General features: G+C 54.2%; 5 protein-coding genes across 5 annotated transcripts; 2 read left to right on the top strand and 3 right to left on the bottom strand.

The window, feature by feature from the left end:
• Positions 1 to 417: 417 nt before the first annotated feature.
• Positions 418 to 2,565, top strand: CCOS01_02574 (AMP-binding enzyme; the record flags this gene model as incomplete). Its single annotated transcript, XM_060450762.1, has 8 exons — positions 418 to 1,120; positions 1,192 to 1,247; positions 1,314 to 1,330; positions 1,381 to 1,401; positions 1,466 to 1,578; positions 1,641 to 1,753; positions 1,811 to 2,207; positions 2,261 to 2,565. 8 exons carry the CDS (start codon positions 418 to 420, stop codon positions 2,563 to 2,565), a joined length of 1,725 nt encoding a protein of 574 aa, XP_060319412.1.
• A 2,415-nt stretch (positions 2,566 to 4,980) lies between these two features.
• CCOS01_02573 (uncharacterized protein) lies at positions 4,981 to 5,412 on the bottom strand (the record flags this gene model as incomplete). The annotated part of the gene is made up of 1 exon (XM_060450761.1): positions 4,981 to 5,412. One exon carries the CDS (start codon positions 5,410 to 5,412, stop codon positions 4,981 to 4,983), a length of 432 nt encoding a protein of 143 aa, XP_060319411.1.
• Positions 5,413 to 6,048: 636 nt separating this feature from the next.
• Positions 6,049 to 8,436, top strand: CCOS01_02572 (helix-loop-helix DNA-binding domain-containing protein; the record flags this gene model as incomplete). The annotated part of the gene is made up of 2 exons (XM_060450760.1): positions 6,049 to 6,108; positions 6,721 to 8,436. The coding sequence occupies 2 exons, from the start codon at positions 6,049 to 6,051 to the stop codon at positions 8,434 to 8,436; spliced, it is 1,776 nt and encodes a 591-aa protein (XP_060319410.1).
• A 2,500-nt stretch (positions 8,437 to 10,936) lies between these two features.
• CCOS01_02571 (uncharacterized protein) lies at positions 10,937 to 13,555 on the bottom strand (the record flags this gene model as incomplete). Its single annotated transcript, XM_060450759.1, has 1 exon — positions 10,937 to 13,555. The coding sequence occupies one exon, from the start codon at positions 13,553 to 13,555 to the stop codon at positions 10,937 to 10,939; it is 2,619 nt and encodes an 872-aa protein (XP_060319409.1).
• Positions 13,556 to 20,774: 7,219 nt separating this feature from the next.
• Positions 20,775 to 21,047, bottom strand: CCOS01_02570 (uncharacterized protein; the record flags this gene model as incomplete). The annotated part of the gene is made up of 1 exon (XM_060450758.1): positions 20,775 to 21,047. The coding sequence occupies one exon, from the start codon at positions 21,045 to 21,047 to the stop codon at positions 20,775 to 20,777; it is 273 nt and encodes a 90-aa protein (XP_060319408.1).
• Between the last annotated feature and the right edge of the window lie 189 nt (positions 21,048 to 21,236).

Raw genomic sequence — 21,236 nt, 5'->3', positions numbered from 1 at the left:
GGTGGGGAGCAGCCCTGGAAGCACACTTGCCAAGTGTGGGGTAATTTCCTACCGAGGACAGCCGGGCTTAAGCAGGAGCTGGGAGCTGGAGCTGTCGGGTTCGGTCCGTCAAAGTGTCTCAAAAAAAGCTGGACAATTGGGGTATGCCAGCAAGGACAGCTAAGCCTGGCTCGGGGATCGGGTAAGTGGAAGAGGGATTGTGGCTGGTAGCAAGAATGGCTGGCTTTCCATCGCAGCATACAAGTCCTTCCTCTCAGTCACCATTTCTTCCACATTTGCCTCCATGTGTTTGTGACCGCCAGCTTTCAAATCAGCCAACGATTTCATATTCAGCACGCAGAAATTGACAATCTCATCCTCCTTATTACATCTTACCTCTCGGTTCTGTAGAAGAGGCTCTTCCAGTCAGCAGTAGTCATGTCTAGCCCTCCATCTCGTCTTAAGAACATCCTCGGACACCTCCTCTCATCCTCCACAGCCAAGGTCGATGAGCCCCGTCCGAACCACCACATACACCAGCTTTCGCCAACCTTCTTTCTAGAGCGTGCCGCCGCGATAGAGCCCGATGCGGAAGCCATCTTCCATGTGACAGCCAACGGCCGAACTCTGCGACGGTCTTACATCGAGTTCGCAGACAGAGCGCGCGGCCTTGCTTATTACCTGAAGAAGCACGGCTTCAAGAGGGTCGGGATTCTTGCGCCCAATACACCCGCCTTTCTCGAGTCCATCTTTGGTATTGCCGCCGCTGGCGGGGTTAATGTGGGTGTCAACTACAGATTGAAGCCGGATGACATCACCTACATCTTCGACTTTGCCGAGGTCGATTCAATCATCGTCGACCAGGAGTTCGTCCACCTGCTTGACGAGTTCAAGGAGAAACACCCCCAGGTCCCCTTGATTATTGACACTGATACCGACTACACGGAGGGCGCCTTGAGTGGCCCCTTTGATGATGCCGTCTTGGAGGGCCTGCAGTATGACCAGCAACACGGTCAGGGTTGGGCCGGCCTTCACTCACAATGTGGTAATGAGGATGATATGCTTGCCATTCCTTTCACTTCAGGAACCACGAGTCGGCCCAAGGGCGTAGTCTACACACACCGCGGGGCCTATTTGGCTGGTAAGTGATGCATGAACTGGTCTGAGACTCTTGCACAGGTATCAAGTTGTGCTGATTGTATTTCCGTGTAGCTGTTGGAAACGTCATCGAATCAGGACTGAATTATCACACTGGCCGTTGCAAATATGTAAGTCATGATCAAACCCAGCTCACGCTTGCTGCACCTAGCTGACCATGGATTTCTACCATCTAGCTATGGACTTTACCCATGTAAGTGCATCAGGGTAGATTGTCGAAAGGCACTTGCTGACTATGTCTAGGTTCCACGCCGTTGGTTGGACGTAAGAAGCCTACCCTCCAGTCTGGGGCCCTCTAGTCTTGTTTGAACCTACTGACATAGTACAGATTCCCTTGGGCGGTAACGGCTGTGCGTGGAACGCACGTGTGCTTGCGAAAGATTGACTACCCTCTCATCTGGAAGTTGCTTAAGGAAGAGGGCATCACACACTTCAACGCAAGTGATTCCTATCCACGGAGTGAGAAGAGCAGACAGTTGACACAGGAGTTCAATTGCAGGCAGCACCAACAGTCAACACCCTGTTATGCTCAGCGAACGAGGCCGAGAAGTTGCCCCAAGAAGTGCGGGTGACTGTAGCTGCCAGTCCACCCAGTGCGCACTTGTTCGAGCAGATGGTATGTAACGCTTGATCCGGCTGCCGGGACTCGTCGAAATAGTGTTGACGTGGTTAGACAAACCTGAATCTCTTCCCCGTCCATGTCTATGGCATGACGGAGACCTACGGTCCCATCACCAAAGGATACCATATGCCATCATGGGAGACACTCCCAACAAACGAGAAGTACGCCAAAATGGCTCGCCAGGGTCATGGCTTCTTGACCAGTCTTCCCATTCGAATCATTAAGACAGATCAGCCGGAGGGTGTTCTTATTGATGTCGCCAAGGATGGGAAAGAAATCGGCGAGATTGTATTCTTCGGTAATATCTGCGCCAAGGAGTATTTCAAGGATGCCGAAGCCACCAAGAAGTTGTTCGATGGCGGTGCGCTGCACTCTGGAGATCTCGCAGTCTGGCATCCCGATGGATCGGCTCAGATTCTTGATAGAGCAAAGGATATTATCATTTCAGGTACGCGTCAACTCGTCGAGTTGTTGTCTCTCGTCGGACTAATGAAGGACTAGGTGGCGAGAACATCTCATCGGTGGCCCTTGAGGGCATGCTCGTACAACATCCCGATCTACTCGAAGCGGCCGTGGTTGCTGTGCCTGATTCTCATTGGGGCGAGCGTCCTAAAGCCTACGTGACTGTCAAAGAAGGCAAGAGCTTGAAGGGGGAAGACCTGATTTCGTGGGCGAAGCACCAGAGCAACATCTCCAAGTTCATGGTGCCTCGGGAGGTTGAGGTTGTTGATGAACTGCCCAAGACTAGCACTGGCAAGTTGAAGAAGAATGTCTTGAGGGAATGGGCCAAGGGAAAGAGGGAGTAAGTAGACAGGACATAGCAGATGAGTGTTGTTATTGCATGATGGCCGCAACAATTAGAGAAGGTAGAAGGAGAGGAGGCGGGAAAGGAAGGATAAGGAAAATGTGAGCTCTTCCGAATCACACAGAAGCAAGATCAAGTGCCACTCACCGTCTTACATGTGATTATGCCATGTGCCTTTGTGTGAGGTGGTTCGTCTGATGGAAGGTTACCTCAAGCTGCGACCTGTCCAAATGCGGATGACAGCCCTGACGAAAAAAAGCCACATGCAACGGTCAACGGACTAACGGTCCCAACGGTCAAGGCACCTTCCCGCAGCCTCCGTTTCCAAACACTCAGTGGTAGTTTGTGATACTGTGATGAACATCGTGCATGGACACGTACAGACCTAAGGCAGGTGGACGTTCCTCTTTCTTATCCCTGAACCTTGTTTCCTGCGGGAATAGGCCAGTAATAGAACAAGAATGAAAGACACCGGATGGACAACTGCCTGAGGTAGGGAAGGGGAGACAGGGGTTACTGTTTTGACAGGACGGGGAAGGAGCGGAACGGAACCTTCAACACCATCGTACCCAACCGTAAGATGATGTGCCCATGTACCTTCAGGTAAGATGCGGTAGGCACATCTTTCCTCATAGAAGGTCGCCTGTCTGAACTTGCTGCTGCCTACCTTACGTTGGCTTAGGGCAAGGGGCAGCCCACAACGCCTTCACAGAAGACAACCCAAGACTGACGGAGATAGGTGCAATCCGAATGGTACAGAGTACCTAAGGTACCCGAGAAGCAAGTCGAACCCTCGCTTAAGGTGGTCACACTGTCACGAACCACGCACCATATGTACGAAGATCAGGAGAACAGGTCACATGGCCTGCTCCCGCGGAGTGAAAGCAAACGTTAAAGCACCAGACAACGGTCGATTTCGCAATGTTCGAGAGCGAGAGTGACCAGTCAACTAACCCTAAGACCAGAATACAGGAAGAAACGACAAGATGCTTCTGTCGCCGTCGAGCAAAAGACATCCGAGATTCCGTGAAGCGAGGCGGCGGGAATACACCACGAGGGTATCCCCTGAACAGCAAACGGAGAGCTCGATGGAGCCACTCGGCCAACTTGAGTTAATCCATATGGAGACGAGTCAGATTCTGACCGGTACGGACTACGGATCACATCAAAGTCCCTCATCGACCATAGGGTAACGGTCTCAGCCCCGATGATTTCGGGTCCTCGAGCTGGAAGCAAGGCACTGGCCCCCAACCCTCCCAACTTGAGAGGGAGAATTAACGGGACAATACCCATAAACAGTAAAGAACATCCCAGGGTTCTCGACGTCTGATACATGAAGTTTGCTCCCAATGGTCATTACCTGATGACGCTGCGGCTGTTCACCCTGGAGGAAAGGCTTCTTTTCTTCGGGACCCGAGATCATCAGGCTCTTGGCTGCTTCCTCACCGACAGACGCAGATCAAGATTACCTCCCTTATCCTCTGGCCTTCCCTTAGGGCTACGGTAGAAGGCGAGAAGATGGCTGAGGAGCGGGCCCCTCAGCTTCAAGATTGTTCCACCCAGCCACCTAAGCACCAATGTAGCTGGCTTTGAGGTCATCTCTCTCTCTCAAGTGAACAAAGGCGTTATACAACGGCTCAACCAAAGAGGAAAGTAGAGAGAAGATTCTTCTGACACTTGTCAGTCCACTCACAACCTTGGCACGTGTTGCCAACCTAACCGCCCCTGATAGGAGCATCCGAGATTCAGGACCACTTGAGTCAGACCTCCACTAGTTTCATTAAGCAACGATCTTCTCCCACCACCAACAGAGAATCAACAGATCTCATCTCTGTCTTAGTCTCGATGTCTGTCAGTATGCTCCTCGAGAGAGGGGGGCAGCAGCTTTCCGAGCGTGGTGAAACCCAAGGCCAAGTCAAGCAGAATTACTTTCCCGGACGAGAATGCATAATACGCAGACACGACTTGAACAGCTGCATCATGCAGGCCGCTGTGGGTATAGCTGCTTCTACGACCAAGGAAGATTGGGCGCGCGGGCAAGTCCCTGCTCAGGATTGGGTGACGGAGTCCATGTAGGCGCTGCACACGCCTTTGGGGGCCTTCCGGGCGCCCCATGCCGTCCAGGTCGGCCAGCAACCGCGGATCCTTTCGAGCGGTCTGGGGACTGCGTTATCCGAAGCCGAGCTCACATGGAAATTGCCCTATCGAATATTAATCTGTCGCGTCGGGTCCTCATAAAGCCCACCTGAACCCCTCCTCAAGAAAATCAAGTCTCAAAGGCACCATCCATTGACAATGTCGGTGATGAGACTGCGAATGTGATAGCTGACAGAGCTTTAAGGACGCAGAAAGCCCATTCACGCAGCGAGTTACTAGACTTGCTCCAGCCGGTAAGTCGAGTCGCATAAGCAGCCGACTATGAGATAAGACAAGGAAAGAAGAAAGAGAAAAGGAGGAGAACAGAATGAGAGATGAGAGAGGGCTTACAACTTGACTCGACTGAAGATGGGTATGGGCTCAGTATGAAGAGTGGCCCGATGAGAGAAGAAGATGGGGGATGAGAGAGGATACTCAGCACCCCGGACAAGCCACGGCTAGCTTGCCGTACAAGTAAGAAGATGAGAAGAGACTGACTGCCCTGTCCTGATAGATAGATCGAGATCTCAAGAGGAACAACAAACGACATCGACGACAGGTCATTTATAAATTGGACTGCTACCAACACGACTAGGCGAAGCAGAGCAAAGAGGAAACGTCGTCCGGAACTCATTCGGTGTGTCCTGCATACCCTGCGCCGCAGCAGCAAAGATTTTTTGGCGACAGCCCTGGAGTGGAGTGACTCTGGCATAAATCCAGGCCACCCCGATCCCCCCGATTACCGGCGTCTTGGGCGCCGGCCGCATTACAACGCGCTTCCCGCCGCCGTACGTACGACACCCGAGTCTAACTTTGAAAACTACGACAGAGTCGATTCACTTGAGCAGCTGTCGTGGTCGGCTGACTCTGTCGGAACCCTAGTCCTGGGAAGGTGTGGTCCGCCTAGAGACCAAAGTCACTCCACGGGGACGGTATACGGGAGAATCCCGCGCCACAAGTTGTCTCCCGATTGCCCACTGTTCTTGGGCAATCCCTGAGAAGGCCGTGGCGTCCGCTCCGGAACTACTGGCCAGACGCTCGTCTGGTTCTTTCTAACGGCAGCCTACGTCCACTGGGATTGTCTGGCCGCACGCTTAGTACGGAGCCTCCCAATCGTGGCTGGTTTGCTCTTCCTCGCCCGATCTTGGCCATTCGCGGATAGGAGGCCTTTCCTCGGTCCCGGGATTGGAAAGCAGATACGGGAACAAGGTCGAAGATTCGAAAAAGCAAACAAAACCTGTATAAATCACCAACGGCTTTGCGTTGCTTTGGGGCCGGACGGTGGGATTCAGAAAGGGGGTTCTCCAATCGAAACAAGACCCCTCGCCACCCCCGGCAAGACGATACGATGGCGCACACGCCAAACGACAACACTCCCTTCTACGAGTATCTCGTGGATGACCCGGAAGTAAGTATCTCACCCGGCGTTGCATTCCACTTTTCTCCGTTCGGTGCCTTCCTCCCCGGAGCGCGGCCTTCAGGGGCTCCCATTTCTTGCGGTCAGGCCTTGAATCAAACGACCAGCTCATTCCGCGCCATGCCTCGTTGGCCCCTTCTTCATCTGCCGACTTGAGTGGTATACGAATGTGACAAGACAAGCGCTAGACCAAGCGATCAAAGGCGCGAGTGAGGACATGATGCCACGCGGGTAGCACCGAGCTGGGCCAGATCCCTCCCCTCCCCCATGGGCCTCCGCAATGAGAGGTCGAGTCACGATTCAAGGACCATGCAAGACTCTCTACATTATTTTGTCTGTCGGTGTTCGCCTCCGGTGCTTGGTATGGGATATGGGCGGGAGGCGGCGGAGTATCAAGGAGCTGAAAGTCTGTGTGCCACCCCGGGATGGGGCGATGGCAAGGTGATGTTCTCTGAACAAGCGTTCAGCAAACTGATGAGACAGACGGCGATGAGGCGCAGAAGAGTAGAGCAGGCCGTGTCCTCGAGGATCACAGGTCCTTTCGCCAAAGAAAAAAAAAAGGTTGAAGACAGAAGGAAAAAGTCTGACGATTATTTCTATCAGCAGATGATAGCTTCGACGCCGTTGTCCCCGCACTTCTCTCCCGAAGTTTTCGGAGGGGCTTTCGACGTCGGCGACCGCCAACACCACGCCACTCGGCCCGGTAATCAGACCACCCAGCTGAGTCCAGGCCACAATCGGCCCAACGCCATCAATGAATCGACCACAGCGACACCACTAAATCAGGTCCAGGCCATTGCAGGTATTCCTGGATTGCCCATACCCGTATCCGTATCGACGGCGCAATTCCCGCAAATTCACAATCTCGGAGGACTCCAGCACCTGAATCAGCAGCACCAGCAAAACCACCCTCAGCTCCATCCTTCAGCCCTGGGTCTGGGTCTCGAGTTGGGTACTCTGGGGTTGACACATGCAGAGGGCAACCAGGGTCTTCAGCACCAATTCGGTCCAGCGGCAGCGCCTGCGCCTAATATTGCTGCTGATCAACAGGGGACGTCGTCGCATCTCCATTTGCAGGGTCATCAACGTGCACCCGCCCACGCCGCCGCATGGCTTCCGCCCGGATATGGAGTCCCGGTGTACCACGACAACCCGCAAGAGCATGTCGATGCAACGTCCTCCTCCGCAACAGCAGCAGGTGTCAACCCACCTGTCACTCTCTCCGCAGCGGCCGGCCTGAGTACTGATGGCAGAAACCAGAATGTTGGTGTTGGCGGTGGTCACTTATACGATTTCGGATTCGCAGCACCACCACTACTGCCAACGAGTGAGCAGTCGTTCCTGGGCGGCGGAGTCTATGCCGACATCACGCCACTTTCCACCACGGTAGCTGTAACAGCTCACCCGCAACCACCCACGACCACTTTTGATTTCCATGCTTCGCCATGGCGGCCGCGGCTTCAAGACAGCAGCTCCGTCACACTGACACCAAACATTGCAGCCGTCGCTGCGGCCGAATTGAACCACGACGTCCGCAAGCACAGCAAAAGCAGCATGGAGACCGATAGCGACGTCAAGGACCCTTCGTGGGATGACGATGATAACGAGCCTCAAGATAGAAGGGGCGGAGCTGGAGCAATGAAGACGTCGTCGTCGTCATCGCCCGGGACTCGGAAGCCGCAGCGAAAGGGCAAGCGCCGTGCCGTAGCCGATCCCGAAGCCGGTGGCAACTACGACAATGACGAACCCACCAGCCCCGCGGGCCGGACCAGCGTCAGCGGCCGATCGGTCAAGTCGGTATCGGTCGCCTCATCTGCCGGATCGAGCACCAAGACGGCACCGGCACCCCGACTGCGCAGTGCCTCCCGCACATCCAAAAACGCACTGCAAAAGCCGACCGAGTCCCTCGAAGAACGACGAACACGCGCATCTCATAATCTGGTCGAAAAGCAGTATCGTAACCGACTCAATGCTCAATTCGAGGGTCTCCTCAATGCCCTACCGGAGCAGGTCCGCGGCCCGGCCGGCGCCGGAGACGGCGACGAATCGGACCCGCAAGCGGCGGCGGCGGCAGCGAATGAGGAAAGGCGGGTCAGCAAGGCCGAGGTGCTGGACATGGCCCGCCGCCACATCCAGAACCTGGAGCGGGAGCGGGAGACGCTCCACCGCGAAAGGGGAGAACTGCTGCGCAATCTAGAGACGCTCGAGCGGGAGGCGGCCGTGAATGGCGGCGGGGGCGGCCGCTTGGACGAGTTCCTCGACGTCGAAGGGGTTCCGGACGAGAGAGGCGAGTCGTCTTCGTCGTGGAGGAATGCTTGAAGCGGGTTGCCCTTGACACCTGTACAAATCCCCCTGCCTACTTGTCTGCCTGCCGTGAGCCTATTCTATGATGATGGTGGTGGTAGTCGTGATGGTGGTGGTGGTGGGTGTGAAGCCAATGCAGTGCACTTCTGGAAAGGGGGGAGCGCGTGAGCTCAAAATCTCGGAGGCAAGGGTGCCGGGGGTGGTGGGGGGGAAAGGGTTCTTTCGGAGTGTCGCCGACCGCCCGAGAACATGCCGCGCGCGGAGGGGAAACGTCATACCATCCATTGGTCGCGGCGGTGTTGTTGCCCCCGTCTCAGATATCGACGCCGGTCCGCAGAAGGGTGCCATCCCGCTCCACGGGTCCAGGGTCTTTTCTTTTCTTCGTCTTCTATTCTTCTACCCTATGGCCCCGCCGAGTTTTGCTTTTGGTGTCAGGTTTTTCTGTTTCTTTCTTATTTTCTCCGCGGACAAATTATGATGGCGGATGAAATCAGTTTCACAAAGGCGGGAAGAGTCAAGCTTGATTGGATGCAGATGATGACTTCCGGGATATCGGCAGCCCGCCTGCCTGGGGTTTAGGACGGGAGGTTAGAATAGATTGTGGACCGAAATAGTGGATGAGAGGCAAGTACAGCCGGGACACGGGAGGAAATCGCGAGGGAGAGGGGTTACAGAAATGGTGGGAAGAGAAGGGCGGCAGGGGAGGTGGTGTGCATGTCTGTATGCGTGTACATGTGCGATGGGCAGAGGGATGAACAAGGTGCCTCGGGAGGATGGAGGAGGTAGTACGGTGTGGTGTGTAGGGTGAGGATATGTTTTCCGTCGGGATGAGGGTTGGACGGAGCTTGTAATTGACGGTGATGCTGGTCTGAGGACCAATTTTACAACTGCAAAAAAAAGTCTTGGGAGGACTGCTCATTAGGGTGAGGTAAACTTCATTTGGACAGACGAAAGTATATAGAAAGAGAAGTATCATGGCTATGCTCTAACATTCATGCTTGACTGATGACTGCAGCGGAGACCGCATTTCTCTCTCGTTGCGCTTTCAAGTATGGATGGATGTCTGTCGTTGCCATCCGAAGTTTTGACATGTCGACGTGTTCGTCATGCAGAGTACACACAATGCGGGACACGAGTCTAGACCAACCTAGCCCGGCTTCTCTCACTCCTCCGCATCGAAGCTACTAAGGTAGGGTGTGTGTGTGTGTGTGTGTGCGTTCACTACCGAATGCATAATGCACATCACCAAACTACGCAGCACGCCAGCCCCGCCAACCAATAGCTCTGCCGTACCCAGCCAGAACCTGATGGTTGCAAGAGAGCGCATGCGTCTCCCCAGAAATTGTCAAATTTTCATGCGATGCGTCACGAGGGTTCGTTGCGTCGCTCTACCCTTACTGTGTGTAAGTAAGGCAACAACACCTCGGCATGTTTTGATCGCGTGAACTGGTTTGTGGTGTGTCGCTGCCACTTTCTCAACCCCCCCGCCTTTTCGCCAAGTTCATGCCTCTTCACAGCGTAAGTTTGATCATAGGGCGAAATCTTTTCACAGCAAGTCATTGGGGAGGGACAGAGATCAATAGCAGGAGTAAATGGGATAGGTGATAGGAGTCTCTCTTTTTTGATTGAAAATTCTTGTTCGGAGCGATCAAAGGCTTGCATCCGAACCGCGATGAAATAAGGTAAACCTCCTTTTGTTAACCCGAAACTTCCAAAGCTGGGAAACATCATCTCTCTCTCTCTCTCTCGCTGCGTACCCCTCCAGGGCCGCAGGTAATCCTTCTCGTGATCGCACAGATGCGTAACACGATCCCTCCATTGGGTTGCTTCCTTCCGCGGGTCCTGTCCTCCCAAATTTTTTACAAGTGTTTTTTGCTTTTCTGTTCCCCCTTTCACCCTTTTTTTTCCATGCTGAAAAAACAAGGGGTTTGTCATAATCCATCAAATCATAACCCTGGCGGAGGTTCAAATCCCTTCCGGTGGGCTTTTGTGCTCGCGCCCTTCTTTTTTTTTGTACAACAAAATAACAGTATCAGTAGTAGCGGTATTGCTGGTGGTGGTAGTATAGTAAGAGTGAGTCCTTCGGATCGGACTGCAGATAGATGTAAGGAAACTGTAGATCGTTGTGCGCGTTGCGCTGGCGGGTGTCTTGTGAGTGAGTGTGTGTGTAGCGAGTGATGGTTGGTGGTCGGAATCGAAGAATGACCAAACCGGATTTTTGGTCTATGGTGTGAACGAAATGATGGGAGCCCAGGTGATAACTCCTCCGAGATATGCCAAGAAAGTCTATACGAATCACGACCGTCTTGAAACGCCGTGATATGTCGAGAAACAAACAATAAGGTGTAGAAGGTTTGTTAGTGTGGTGCGTCGCTCCGCCGTTGAGGGAGAGGGAACGCGCGAGCGTGCGCGCGCCCAGGTGTGTGTGTCTATGGAACAAAGATATATGAGATATGTTGTGAGGTCGTAATGTGTTGTCATGGGTCGGAAGGTGTACTCAGTGGCGAGCAGGCGTTCAGATGCGGCTGCCGGCATAGAGAGGCGGGAAAAGGGCGTACTGCCCAGGCGGGGGCGGGGCACTCAGTGTCTGCGCACGTTGGCGTCGGTGCTGCTTCACCGGCTCCTTCATCTTGGCAAGCGGGAGAGAGTCCTGGGACAAGCTGGCATCGATGCATCCGGAAGCGGCGCGGATGTCACCCGTGGAACGCGACATGGTCAGAAACTCCTCGGATTCAGGCAACGGAGTCATGGTGGACTTTCGTCCTCTGGGCGACCCGAGGTCCGCAAAGTCATCGGCACTGAAGGAACGCGAGTGGTCACTACCCTCAAACTTTGGGTTCCAACCCTCAAAGGTCGTGCTTCCCGTGTACCTGGTGAGCGCCGTCCATGTCGAGTTGGTCGATGTATGGCGAGCCTCGGTCAGGCTGGTTTGGCTGGACGAGTTGCTGCCGGTTGTTGAAGTGCTGGCACGGTCTCTGGCGAACAGTCCAGGCATTTCAATCGTCAGGACGGGCTCCTCGTCAAAGGCGAAGTGGCTGGTGTCGTGTCTCCCCACATCCATGGGGTACGCGTCAGCGTCCGAGTCTGCCAACATCTGCTGGCGGAAATCCGTTGGAATGAGAAGAGATGGCGAGAGGTTGAAGCCGTGAGACTCCTTGAAACTCGACGCTCGCGATGCTGTCCTCACGTGGAGATGGGAGGTGCCCCGGTAGTTCGTCTCCTTTCTGGGATGAGAGAAGTTTGACCTAACGGGCAGCGCGGTAATGGTAGGAGTGATTGCTTCATGTCCGTTGACGGAAGTCTGACTGGCGGGGCTGAGGGCTGGCATGTCAGAGTGTCCCAACGTCGATGCCGGCTTCAGACCAGCCGAGAGGGGTGCGACGAAGATACCATCGTTGTCAAAAGAAGTCTCTACAGAGTCCTCCCTCACAATATCCAAAGACGGCCGGTCCCACGCGTAGTCGCAGTCAGCCTCAGCTTCGTGCTCGTAGCAGTAGTCAATATCATCCTCCCAGCTGGCTCGGTGAGAGATAGCAGCCGGTCCATCAACTTCCAAAGCTTCCTTCAGAGCATTCTGCGCGGCAAGCATGTCGAAGCTGCCAAGGGTGTCCGATGCGCCGCTTGATGGCCGCCTAAACTCGTCCTCCGGCGTCTGAGGCACGCTCTGGCGCAGAGCAGGCACAGACTGGCTTCCCCGAAGCGATGAACGAGTGCTGGTCAAGCTCGGGCCAGACTGCCGGGACAAAATGAACTGCTCCTCCTCTTCAGGCACATCAGGCAGTGCCATCTCATAAGAGACAGTGGAGCTTGCTGTGAGTGGCCACGCAGCATCGTCGGGAGTGGTGATTGCATGAGAGAATCTCGGGTCTGCGAAAGGCTCTGCTTCTTCGGAAATTGTAGGTTCAGTGAATTCGATCGGTACATCGAGGGTGCCTGGCAGGTGAAAGCCGCTGCTGGTCTGAGGGCGTTCTGGAAACATATCAATGGTGGCGAGCGAGTCTTCTGAAACGGTGTAATGCTTCATGATGCGGCTTGACGATCTGGGGGGAGGGACAGGTACAGGCGAGCCTGGAAGAGTTGGCGAGACAATCTCCTCGTTGATGGGTGATCGGGGTGGCCGCGGAGGTGCTGGGCGCGGCGGGCTCGACCGAAGTTGTTCCTGGGATCGTGTGTGCTTGACCAACCGTCGAGGTGCAGAGGTCGGGCCTGTATGCCTGGCAATGGCAGGCGGGCGATTCGCAAACATCTCTGGCTGAGTTTCGGACGCCCACGCGTTGTCCTGCTGCGTGTGCAAGGCTTCGGATGAAAAGTTGGAAAAGTGCAAATCTTCAACGTCAATTCCCTTGAGTTGGCCGGTGGTCCGCCGTTGGCCAGCGCGGATGGCTGAGAATTCGGAGACCAGTTCGGCGCGGCTACCCCGCTGAAGGTCCGGTAAGTGATCCCGCTTGGTGTGGGTGACATGTTGAAAGTTGTAAGGGCCTGATATTTGCAACTTGCGTCCCGAAACTGGGTCTTCACCTACGTCGTCCTGTCTTAGAGTTCTGCGACGGCCAAAAATTGATGGGATGAAGTGGTCCTTGTTCGTTGTCGAGGCCGGGCCATCCAGGGCAAGCTCACCAGAGTATAAGGAACTTCCAGAGGAACTGTGGTTACCACTGCTTTCCCGCTTCATCTTGGCCCTGCGGTTGAAGATGGTTTTGCCAAAGAGCTGTACGCTCTCGGGCCGGTCTCGAGAAGGCATGCTGCTCGAAGTCGACCGGCCAGAAGAACGTCTTGATAAAGTAATGGTTTCCAGGGTGTGTTCCCACGACCGGTCCGAGTTGAGTGAGCGCAGCGAGGATGTCGAGCCGGAGGAGGTGGTTGTATGGCTCTTGTGTTTGTCCAAGGCCGAGGCCCTCTGCATCTGCTTGCTCAAGGCACGAATCCTTTCCGGCGAGGGCGGTCCATCAAGAGCAGGCTCGAACAAATCTGCGATGTTGTCGGGATGGTCTTGGGTTGAGAGAGGAGGAAGGGGAGGTTGTGAGTTGATGGCAGCGGACGGCGATGAGCCACCTTTGTTGCTGATGCTTGCCCTCTCTTTCCTCCGGGTTGGCTTGTAGGCCGAGTAGTACGGCAGTGGAGCGGTAGCCCACATGTTGTTTTCGACTTAATGCAGAGGGCGACGTCAAGCCAGGCGTGCCCCCTCTCAAGGGATCCCCTTCTTCTCCAGCGTGCTGTGAACAGGGTTGAGCAAGTCGAGGCTTTTTCGTTGCTGGTGTTCCTGTTTACTTTTTCTTAAAACTGGGCCGCTCTGGATCTTTATCTGGTCGGGATCGGGGATGTTATGAGAGAATGCGAGTTGCTTGAATGTGTGTGTGTGTGCGAGTGTGGTCTGTGTAAGACTAATAAGAGGTTGGGTTGTGGTGTGTAGGCGTTGCGTTACGTTGCGCCGAGTAGGAAAAGTTTGAATGATAGACAGAGTGAGCAGAGCCGAGAAGGAGGGAAAAGCGCGCGCAACCAGAAAACAGCAACCAGCATCAACCGTCCAGCGCCCTTTTGTTCGTCCTAAGAGAGCAACAGGTGACAAGAGATCAACCAGACTGTGGGGGAAGCGCTTGGGACTGTAATATATTTAAGATGGTGCTGTTTTCAATGCGTTGTGAGCCGGGGGTCGGGATCCGAACCTTGGGATCCGTCGAGCCTGTGAGTTTTTTGAGCGCTCAACGCAGATGGACGGACTGTGGACATGAACCAGACCAAAGGAGAGGGACCAGTCTCCAGAGCCAGAGACCGGGGGAGGGATGTCAGCGCCGCCCCGTCACAACCTTGCCCTGTGCAATACTCACAGTCTCTTGCAGAGTCTAGTCCCAGAATGCAACACCGCAGCAGCTCTCCCCCCTCCCCCCCGTATGTCCCCTCTTCCAGGATGCCGACAAGGGGGTCAGGGGGGATGGAGGGATCTGGCTCTGGAGGTGCTGCTGGGGGTGTGGTGTGGTCGCCCAGGATGCCTTGCTGTGAGGATTGAGGGGGGGCTGTCGGCCGATGTGGGTGGGTGGGTGTAAGGCAGGGTACAAACGAACTCTCTCACGCACCCATGAAGCGAGCTGCATCGTTGGTGGTCCGAAGAGACCAGAGAGGAGAGACAGATAGACAGCAGCAGCAAGCAAAGAAGCAAGCAGCAACGCAGTCTTAACAGTAGTAGCAGCATTAGTACCACGCAATACTACTGCCACTACCACTGCCAACGACAATGTTAACGACAACAACAGGAGCAGCAACCTAGGCCGTGTGAGTTTGAAGACGGCATGCAGTATGCGGCGGTCCTGAGTGGATGGGCCATAAACGGCCCGGGAGATGCTGGCCGGGGAAGAATGGTCTTGATTATTCCTCCCCTCAAGGCTTGAGACTTTGCCTGCAACCTGCAGACAGACCGATGCACTGCGTACTAGCAGCCGTCTGCGTCCCTTCCCAGTCGCGTGCCTAAATTCATTGGGTGAAAGGCAAAGCGTATATGCAGATATGCAACGATAGTAGCAGCAATTATCGCGACCAGCTGGCTGAAGTCGTGCATACTGAAGGGAGCGTTTGAAGAGTCGAAGACCCAAGCAGACCGGGAAACGCTTGGAGCAATATTTGGCCAGTCAGTCGGGATTGGTACGGTAGATGTGATATCCGTAACCTTGCCTTATTCGGTCATGGTTGGACTCCGGCCGCCATACTGTAGACTTTGATGCACTGAACAAATTGTTGAACGGCGGGATTCCGGCAAAGCGAATAGGCAATGTCCTCGCAGCCCCAGGACTGCCTGACTTCCTGCAACAGGTGGAGATGCAGGGACATGAAAGAAGACTTATTAGCAAAAGACGAATATGGTCGAGTGGGTAGTGGGTGAAATTATTCCTACAAAAGGAAAAAGGCGGCCTAAATTCAGCCGGAACGCCAAATGACGGAGGGAAATGAGAATTTGATGCATCCGAACATTGTATACGCCAAGTATAGATTGAAAAACAGTTACAAGTCGAGCGCGTCGAGATGCTAGCTAATGGCTGTCATGCACTGTGTGTCGCGTGTGCATGCCTTGCCGTGTATACTCCTGTACATGGCGTCGGTTTGCCGTGTCGTCGATACTCGCCGCTAATGTCGTGTGCCTCGATATATCCATACAATAACGTTGGAGCATGGCGTTCCGATACGAAGATTCGTTAGGCGCGCCTTCATCAAAGGCTTCCACGGTGACAGAGGGAACAGATGCGTAGTCAGTCACTAGTGCGTTGTATGGACCGTGGACCGGCCACTGACCAGAGTTTCTATTTGCAGTTTGCCATGATGCTTGCTTCGCCTTCGAGGTCCACCGCGCGGAAGTCTGGAAGACTTCCATAGTTTTCAGTGGGCTGTTCGAATTGTCACTCTTTTTGTCGTTTCCAGCGTGACGCGTTTCTGCATACACTTGCTTCTTCCTTTCCCTTATCGTCTCCTTTTCTGAGGCCTATTTTCTTCAGGACCGATCTTGGACCTGTGCGTTGAGCGCGAAGCTGAAAGGATTGCCCCTGAAGCTAGCGGTCGATGGCAGACGGTCTTAGAACCGATCTTGCCCCCAAGTTGGCGCCGTCGCCACGACAAGACTCGGAAGCTACGATGTGCCGACCATGGCGGTACGCTCAATGGCCGAGAGGGACTCAATACTTTACACATTTTGTGTAGTGTCTGTTCGGTATGTTGTGCTTCCAACTCTTATGCACTATTCGAATCAGCCACAAGAGCCTTGTCGTGTGTGTACGCGCGCAAGGTGTAGGTCTCTGCGTGATTGTGCACAACCACCAGCCTGGTTGGCCGGAACAGGGTAATCCTAGCCAAAAGCTGGCAAACCGTCTCTCACGCGTTGCTTGTACAAACCGCTCGCATGTTTGTGGTAAGATTGCTGATGACAGGCCGATCTCTCTACCAACGAGATTCCGCCTTTTCCACCCGAGAACGCCCCTGTTATGACAAGTCTCAGAAGCTCGAAAACGACGAGCAAACTCCACGGACCGTGCATGCACTTTTCACTTATGGGAAGCCGTCCAGTGAACTCAATATTCTTGATCGAGTTTATCTCCCAAGATGCTCTGTAGGCGATGACCCATTCGAACCCTGGCGTGTCGAAAATTTCACCAGTTTCATCCGAACTGGCCAGACATTTTTGGCCTCCCAAGCACACAATAAGGTTCTTGAGTCGTGCGTTGAGATGGACGGATAGAAGTTACATCGAGCAGCTGTTTCAACCCATGCTCTGAACGCAGCTCTGACACTCTTCAGATCCCTACCTCGGCAAAAACAAAGTCGTTGATCTCTTTCATCTGAACTTTGGCACTCGAGGTGAACATGAGGTTGAGAGCTTTGGCCAGTAAGTGCTCATGGGATGAAAACGTTGCATTACGTTAGGGAAGCTCAATAGACTGGCGATATGTCCTTCGCCAACACTGAGTAGACGATGAAATCGACGGTGCTGCTATTTCTGGCAAGATTGCCGATGATTCATCCAGTAAATCGACCTACCGTCCCCGTAGGCTGTAACACAGCATCTTTTTCTTGCTGCATGGCTCCTTGCCAGGCTGATTTCGTATCAATGCAGAGATGATGTGAGATGCATGCAATCGCTCCACATAGCAGTAAATCGTTGATGTCAGATCTGGGAGCAGGTGAGGTCCGCGGGACGTCTCCGTAGCCCAAGTTTGAGTTTCTTATTTCTCATTGACGTGGCTAGTCCGTGGACACTCGTCTGTATGAGACGTTTGAAGATTTTCAAAGCGCGTCGAGCGGCGCTAGATCCAGATTGTGACAGATCATGATCGACGACTACCAGAGGGCTATGGTCCCCGCCAGAGGGCTTTTCCAGTGTCAAGAATAGTGAGGAGGTCTGGGTCCATGGACGCTGGAGTGGACATGGTGAACAAGGGACCACGCAATTGTGGGCTTTGTAGGTTGCCGGCCGTACGGTATTGCTTCTTCGTGCGCAGCAGCGCAAGAGAGACCATCCCTGGGGCAGGTTGCGAGCTGCCGAGGGCTGCCGTGTACCATCATCCGGCATCCGCCATCCAGGTGGTAGTCAATCGGTTGGAAATCGGGCAGATGCAGGGCGCCGACCGGCGCATGAGAAACGAAGCGGTCAAGCTCACAACGGAGCTAGCCCCCCGGCCTTCATAGTAAATGCCGTACAACTGAGTGTCTCAAGTTTCAAGACCGACGTTGGCCTGACCGTTAGGTCTGCGGTGGTAACGGGGGCTCTGAGACAGCCCAGTCATTCTGCGTAGCATGAGACAACGACCGTTGTTGGCATTATGGCAGTGCGGTCAGTGGGTGGACGCGAGGGGAGAGGACGGGTATACCTCATTCTCGACCCGCGTGCCATACTCCCAGTCCCCCGAAGGCCGATACCCTAGTCCCAGATCCACGATTGATTGGCGCTGCAAGGCGCAAGAGGGCAAACTCGACTGACAAGCTCTCTCACGCCTCTTCTGCCCTGTCGATATTTGTCGGTCGGTCGGTTCTGGAATTCCCCGTCAGACCCTGTTCGAGCTAGGTTGCCCAAACGCCAGTGGGCGGAAGAAACCAGCCAGGGTGCGGATACCTTGGGGCAAGGCAAGGCAAGGCAAGGCAAGGCGACGCCGAGCCTTGTCCAGGGCAAGCAAGCTCAGGGCTACGTCCAGCTGGCAGCTGGGGCTTGAACTTGCCCAGCCACATTTGCTCCACGGGGTTCCCGGAGCTGGTGCATGTCTGCCATGTTGATTTCCAGATCTTATTCCCCATCACACATGTTTTTTGCTCCACGCAAGACCCATCTCTCCCAGATAGTAAGGTCGGTCGGACAGGTCCTTTTGTCAAAGATGTCATCTTTGAGGCGTTGAACCCAGAGATGACGACTGCGGGGTTCGGCTTGGCTTGAATTGACAAAAGGTTTTCGGAGTAGAGGGACCAAGGCGAAGAATTGGGAAGCTGCTGTGCGTTACCGTAATTTGCAAAAAAACCGATTCACGGTGCAAGAGCATGAGAAATGCGTTATCAAGCCTCAATGCTCTCCTGGAGTACTGAATCCTCGCCTGGGTACCTGACTAGTTGAGCATTGGTCTTGGTCCTATGGATGAGCTAGCACTCAGGTACACTGCTGAGTCATATTCAGATTATGGAGTACACTAACACGCAGGCTTGTGCAAGATGAGTGACTTTGTTGACCACAGCCTCGCGCAATTGAGAGAGAGAGAGAGAGAGAGGGGTTTTCGCAGCCCGAGTAGTGAGAACAGCAACCTACGTAGTAGGTATTTCCGAGTCCGCCGACCGGGTCTATCTGCCTGTCGAGTATCCCATGGGCGTGAGGAACTCAAAGAGGGACTGATTGACTGAGTCGCGAACAAGCCGAGCTTTTGAGACCCTCTGTTTCCCCCCATACTGTCCGCCTTTGCATATGTTGCTCGTGTCCTCTCCATTGCGGGCACCGGGTATTTCAAAGCTCGTCAGAACTCTCGACAGGCATTGGCTACCAAGACAGTGATCCGAGAATGCGCCTTTTTCTTTCCCTCATTTTTCCTTGCTGGGCACCTCGTTGAGGGTTAGCTAAAGGCGGACCAGAGTTGCGTGCCTGCATACACCCAACGCACAGACAACGGCGCCAGAGCCGTTTTTCTTCTCTGTTTCCACTGTCCCACAGAGGCGGGACGACTGCCTATTCGCTCAAAGGTAGAGGTAATGGAGAAGCAAAGCTGCAGGCTTGACCAGACAGGCGGGGGCCGGGGATGGTGTACGTAGTGTTAGTGGCTCAAAGAAGTCTTTCCAGCTCGTATGGCAGACCAGCAGTGAGTGTGACGGTATCCATGGCCATGACCGCAAGATACGCAGGGTAGATCTCTGTACGTATGCTGCTTCGTAATCCGCAACTCAATTCAGGTCAGCTTTCAAATCGCGTCTCGCAGCACGGCAGGCGGGTACGTAACACGGGACCGAGGGCGACTATGGAGTAGTACAGCGTATCCAGAGCTGCGTAGGTACGGACGTAGGCCAGTCCCATTTTCGAGGCGAAGGGATGATGGGGACGGCACGGTGCAGCGGTGCGGCAGAGCAAAAGCAAGCGCACATGGGAGCTTGGCTTGTCTGGTACTGCGTGCATAGTGAATCCGTAGGCCGCCAAGCGAAGCCGAGGCCATCTGCAGGGGCACCGGACTAGGTACGGCCTGGTTATCCAATAGGCATGGCAAGCAAGGTCCTAGGGACGCAGAGTGACGGTGGTGGCTTCGATTGGGTTCTGGCTTTCTGATACTGGCGATGACCGGACTAGTGGTAGGTACGGAGTACTTTCGCAGCCAGTTTCTGCGGAGCCCGAGAGACGAGAAATGCTCTCTGCATCAGTACAGCGTACGGATACTGCCAGGTTCTGCAGTACAGGGCTTTCGACTGTTCAGTGTCGAGCCGGTGAGAAAGAAAGTTTGCCAGGCCCTTATTACGTACCTTGGCTGCTTTACGCAACTGGGCGACGCAATGTGCAGTAGTCCGCAGATGACCGTACGCGGTGTGTTCTCTTTTGGGTTGAGGAAAGGAACAAGATCCCGGTCGGATTCCACGTAGTATCGGCGGGCTGGAGAAGGCACCAGGGTTGGCCGAGAGGACGGGAAGGAAATCCAGGGCTCCGGGGATGTGTCGACGAGTGAGAACCTTCAGTTCGGGACAAGAGACGCGGGTGCTTAGGTTGTTGGGATCCCGTATGCCGTATCCTGTGTTCTGGGTTCCTGGGAAGATTACGGCCAGGTGAAGGTCGGATTGGGGAGTCGCATGGAAATTGCTGCAGACTGATTCAGAACGTTGCTATGTGGGTTGGTCGCGCGGTTGTAATGAGTCGCTCTGATTGGGGAATTGATTGACATTGGGTTTGCCGGACAGAGTGAAGTGATGGACGGATAAGGCGGGCGAATTGAAGAAACGAAATGAAGCTTTCCAGACGGTCGGATAGTAAGTCATGGCTAGCCTGTCTGGCAGCTGTCTGGTAAATTGCATGTCTTTCCGGGACGAAGTGATGAATTTAGCAAATGGCGACTGACCGGGGGATGCAGGCGGGACAAAAGGGATTACTTAGTGTCATGATTGCTGTATTCGAACGAACTTGCGGAGAAAGTGCAGTGGACAACGGGAGTCGTGAATTTGATAATGAGATGAACCCTCTGCCACACTGGGAGAGAAACTATGAACACTCGTGTCTGTTGCACCTACTCAAATTTCCTCTCCCATGCTTCATTTCTCTATTCGTAAGGTACTTGCCTACTCGTACCTTCCCTGACATTGGGGCATTCGTGCCTTACTCAGACGCAGGTAGGGTAGGTTACTTGTAGTAATTAATTAGGTAGGTGCGTATCTCACGCTCTATCGGATCGGCGGCTTGCAATCTGATTATGGCCTCCCGCTCCGGCTTTGGCTCCGGCGGCCATGACTCTTACTGGTCGGTTCAAGTGGTCGTTTCCGGAAGGAAGACGGACACAAGGGAAACATGGCAGTCCGGGAAAGCGAAACCCGTTGCGTAGGAAGGAGACGTCCAAGGCGGGGAGGGGACGGGACGGGAACCTAGACCAGTGAGGTAGAGACACAGGCAGAGTCCAAAGGTAAAGAGAGGGCACAAAGAAGCAAGGCATGTCCAAAGGTACCTACCTACCTTACTCATCGCATATCCTTGCCCATTCCTGCCTATGTATCTTGGTTTTAGGTAAGACAAGGCAAGGTGCCTGAGAAAGGTACGTGTATTGACGACGGGAGCTCAAGTGTCTGACGGGAGTAGGTTGGCATCTTGCGCCTGCCATTTTGAACTTCAGTCCCCTTGAGTC

Source organism: Colletotrichum costaricense (assembly GCF_030867565.1).
Source record: "Colletotrichum costaricense strain IMI 309622 chromosome Unknown Scaffold_2.1, whole genome shotgun sequence".
Taxonomy (NCBI): domain Eukaryota; kingdom Fungi; phylum Ascomycota; class Sordariomycetes; order Glomerellales; family Glomerellaceae; genus Colletotrichum; species Colletotrichum costaricense.
This window is presented reverse-complemented; position numbering and strand designations above follow the sequence as displayed.